Here is a 1,270-nt window from a genome sequence, read left to right as displayed (position 1 = left end):
GTGACCCTGTCGCCGTCTGCTGGTACACAACACAGCACGCATTCGATGGGCTGCAGCCAATCGGTTGTCATACTCTGGAGAGAGCAGTAGAAACTGCAAACAATGACAGCTCACTGGGTGTGTTGCTGCAGCTAGCTGTACACTCTTGACTCCTGCACGCACCTCGGCTGCATCGGGGAAAGGCCCACTGGGCGGGGATTCAACTTCGTGAGGCGATCCTTGCTGCATCTGGGTGCCTGAACTGGGCGGGGATTCAACTTCGTGAGGCGATCCTTGCTGCATCTGGGTGCCTGAACTGGGCGGGGATTCAACTTCGTGGGGCGATCCTTGCTGCATCTGGCTGCCTGAACTGCCAGCGGGTGACAGTGCTGCACTGACACTCTCTTCTTTGGGCTCTTCAACTTCGCTTGGCAACGTACTAGTCGTCGGGGGCAGTTCATACGCTGGCCCCCCCGAGGCTGCGGCTGCGCCTGACATCTGAGGGTCACCTTCCAGTGCCGGGGGCTCGAAATCAGGGCCCCAATCCATCGTGGTGACTCTCGTGCCTTCTTCAGAAATCCAATTATCTGGGGAAAGGGCTCCTTCAGCTTCACGCAACATCTTCTCAATAAACTCATCGAGATCAGGGTCTAGAGGGGGGGGAGGTGGCGGCGATGCCGCCTCCACAATTGGTATCTCAAGTCTGGGGGGCTTTGCTCCCATACGCGGGGTGGGTTGTTCTTCCCCTTTCCTCTTAAGAGCTGTTGGACTCCTTCGTTCCTCTGACGGTGGGGACTCTTCTCCCGGCATCACTTTGCCATACCCAGCGGCTGCTGAGCGTGCTGAAGTTGTAGGTTCCACTGTTTCTGATTCGGAAAGCAGAAGTTCATCAGAAGGAGTTAGTTGCATGCTCGTTGCCTGTTGGGTTTCTGGCGAAGCCTCTTCAGGGGAAGCTGTGCTACTTGAGTCTCTTGACTCCTCACATTCATCCCCACTCGAGCTGTCTGCCAGTCTACGACTAGAAGACGAAGCAGTTACCCTTTTTCTGATAAAAAAGCTGCATGCGTAAGCAAGAAATACGACAGCTGAAACTACAACGAACGCTGCAAGCAACGATCGTGCTCTTGATGATGGAGACGCTGTCGAGGGCCTGGGGCGGATTGGTAAATCATCTCTGTCGTGTATGGTGCCTTGTCCCCTCAAACTGGCAGAAATGCCATCGACAGGATAGTCATACGAGACAGAGGGGGTCCCCCCAGAAGGCGAAAGCGCCACCATGAAGAATACAACT

At 55.3% G+C, this 1,270-nt stretch overlaps 1 protein-coding gene across 1 annotated transcript in view; it reads right to left on the bottom strand.

Annotated features, from left to right (window-relative positions):
• EMH_0091950 (uncharacterized protein) overlaps nt 1-789 on the bottom strand; it is a gene marked incomplete at both ends in the record, with an annotated part of 1,753 nt that extends 964 nt beyond the window's left edge. The window contains one exon of the mRNA XM_013501780.1: nt 163-789. Coding sequence (XP_013357234.1) covers nt 163-789 — 627 coding nt within the window. The remainder of the gene's footprint in view (nt 1-162) is intronic.
• Nucleotides 790-1,270: the final 481 nt, after the last annotated feature.

This window comes from Eimeria mitis, genomic scaffold, assembly GCF_000499745.2.
Source record: "Eimeria mitis Houghton genomic scaffold, Emh_scaff7563, whole genome shotgun sequence".
In the NCBI taxonomy this organism is placed as follows: Eukaryota; Apicomplexa; class Conoidasida; order Eucoccidiorida; family Eimeriidae; genus Eimeria; species Eimeria mitis.
Note: the sequence above shows the minus strand (reverse complement) of the source record. Positions and strands in the feature narration are given on the sequence as shown.